The 1,727-nt window shown below is 42.8% G+C and overlaps 1 protein-coding gene across 1 annotated transcript; it reads left to right on the top strand.

The window, feature by feature from the left end:
• The first annotated feature begins 337 nt into the window (after positions 1-337).
• LOC102888217 (homeobox protein TGIF2LX) lies at positions 338-1,045 on the top strand. The gene has a single exon (XM_006905440.1). It carries the CDS (start codon positions 338-340, stop codon positions 1,043-1,045), a length of 708 nt encoding a protein of 235 aa, XP_006905502.1.
• Positions 1,046-1,727: the final 682 nt, after the last annotated feature.

Genomic DNA, 1,727 nt, shown 5'->3' with positions numbered 1-1,727 from the left:
ACTCAAGAGAGTTATAAACTGATGGGGTTAAAACAAATGGGTTTGAACTTATGGAAAAAAAAAAACAAAAAAAACATACGAGCAACAGGGACAGAGGGGACCAGGAAGTGGGAGTTGAGGCGCAGCGCAAAAGGGAAAAAAGATGTGACGTCACAAAGCCCGCTGGCTCAAAACCGTTTGCAGTTCATTTGACTGAGAAGCAAAGGGTGAGACTTGTCATTGGAGACTTGCCGTTGGAGACTTGCCCAAGCCTTCTTCACTGGTTCTCTCAGACCTAACGTTACTCCTAACTCAGCCATTTCTGGTTTGCAAGGTAGTGACGACAAATCTCATGAAGATGGAGGTCACGGAAGAAAGCACCATAGAGACTTCACATTTGACCCAAGGCACTTCAATCATGTTGACTAGTAACACTGGTACAAATAAAGTTTTTGTCTCAAGAGAGGGCAAGAGGAAGAAGAGATCGCACTTGCCAGCTGAGGCTGTGAACATCCTCCGCAACTGGCTGTTTGAGCACGGGTTTAAGGCTTATCCTTCAGGAGTAGAGAAGCAAATGCTATCAGAGCAGACCCATTTGTCTTTCATGCAGTTCTCCAACTGGTTCATCAATGCCCGCAGATGCGTTCTTCCAGAAATGCTGCAGCAGAATGGAGACGACCCCAACCGGATCACTATCTACCATCGAAAAAGCAAGGCTGCAGATGTGGTACACGGGGAAAGCACCAATCCAACTATCAAGACCAAGTCAGGGCCCAGAGAGCCAGAAAACATGCAAAGGTTGCCCCTGAGCCCCCTGCCAATGGCCCAGGAGTCAGGGGGAAAGCTGCTGGATCCAGAGTTAGCCCCAGGCCAGAAGCTCACCCCGAAAGCCCAGCCAGAGGAAAAGGTTGAGATTTTTTCCAGTAGGCTCTTGTTTATCTCTACTCCTGAAGCCGTGTCAACAGAGGAATACAAGGATTTTAGCGGCTTCCAGTTGCTGGTCGATGCAGCTGTACAAAAGGCTGCAGAACTGGAACTATGGAAGAAGCATGAGCCCAATCTATGATTTCCTGTGTCCCTAAAAAAACAAATTGTTGGTCCTTGTCTATTGTAGTAGATTCATGTATGCTCACATAACTAATTTGCCACTTTACCTTCTACAGAAATTTTGTTCCATCTAAGGGTTTTATGAGAACTATTGATAGCTATTGAGACTCAATTTTGCCAGATGTTTCAGTGTTACCAGATGAAAGATACGAATTTGTCATCATGATTCACATGGCAGCAAAGATCTCTTCTCATTTCTTCTGCTTCCTTCTGGATTTAAATACTTTAGACAATCAGACCAGTTCATCTGAGACTAGACACAGTGCTGAGACTTCTTCAGAGGAGAATGTTTTGGCTTTTCTGATCAGACATTTTGGTCCCAGGACTGCTGCAAGTACCAAGTCACCCCTCTTTCCTTTCTCCCTTTCTCTAACTTTCCTTGTTTATTATCATGATGGGAAAGAAAGGCTTTTTAAAGAAGGCTATTACAGAACTGGCCTCATTTGAATGTTGAAGTTTTTATGAAAGTTTCAACTCTGTTTTCCTTTGTACTGATTATTAACAATATTAAAGAGTAGCTAATTTATTTCTGTAGGGGTATAAGCATGAGAGACAAAATGCAGTAAAAATAATAAAAGTCAAAATAGTAATTTTCTGCTGTTCATTGTTGGATAGTGGGTTTTAGAGAATACTTTTTATAA

The sequence above is a fragment of the Pteropus alecto genome, unplaced genomic scaffold (genome assembly GCF_000325575.1).
Source record: "Pteropus alecto unplaced genomic scaffold, ASM32557v1 scaffold250, whole genome shotgun sequence".
In the NCBI taxonomy this organism is placed as follows: Eukaryota; Metazoa; Chordata; class Mammalia; order Chiroptera; family Pteropodidae; genus Pteropus; species Pteropus alecto.
The sequence above is the reverse complement of the archived record's forward strand: the minus strand, read 5'-3'. Positions and strand labels throughout refer to the sequence as shown.

Coding starts and splice junctions, on each gene's coding strand:
- LOC102888217 (XM_006905440.1), top strand. CDS start 338: ATGGAGGTCACGGAAGAAAGCACCATAGAGACTTCACATTTGACCCAA.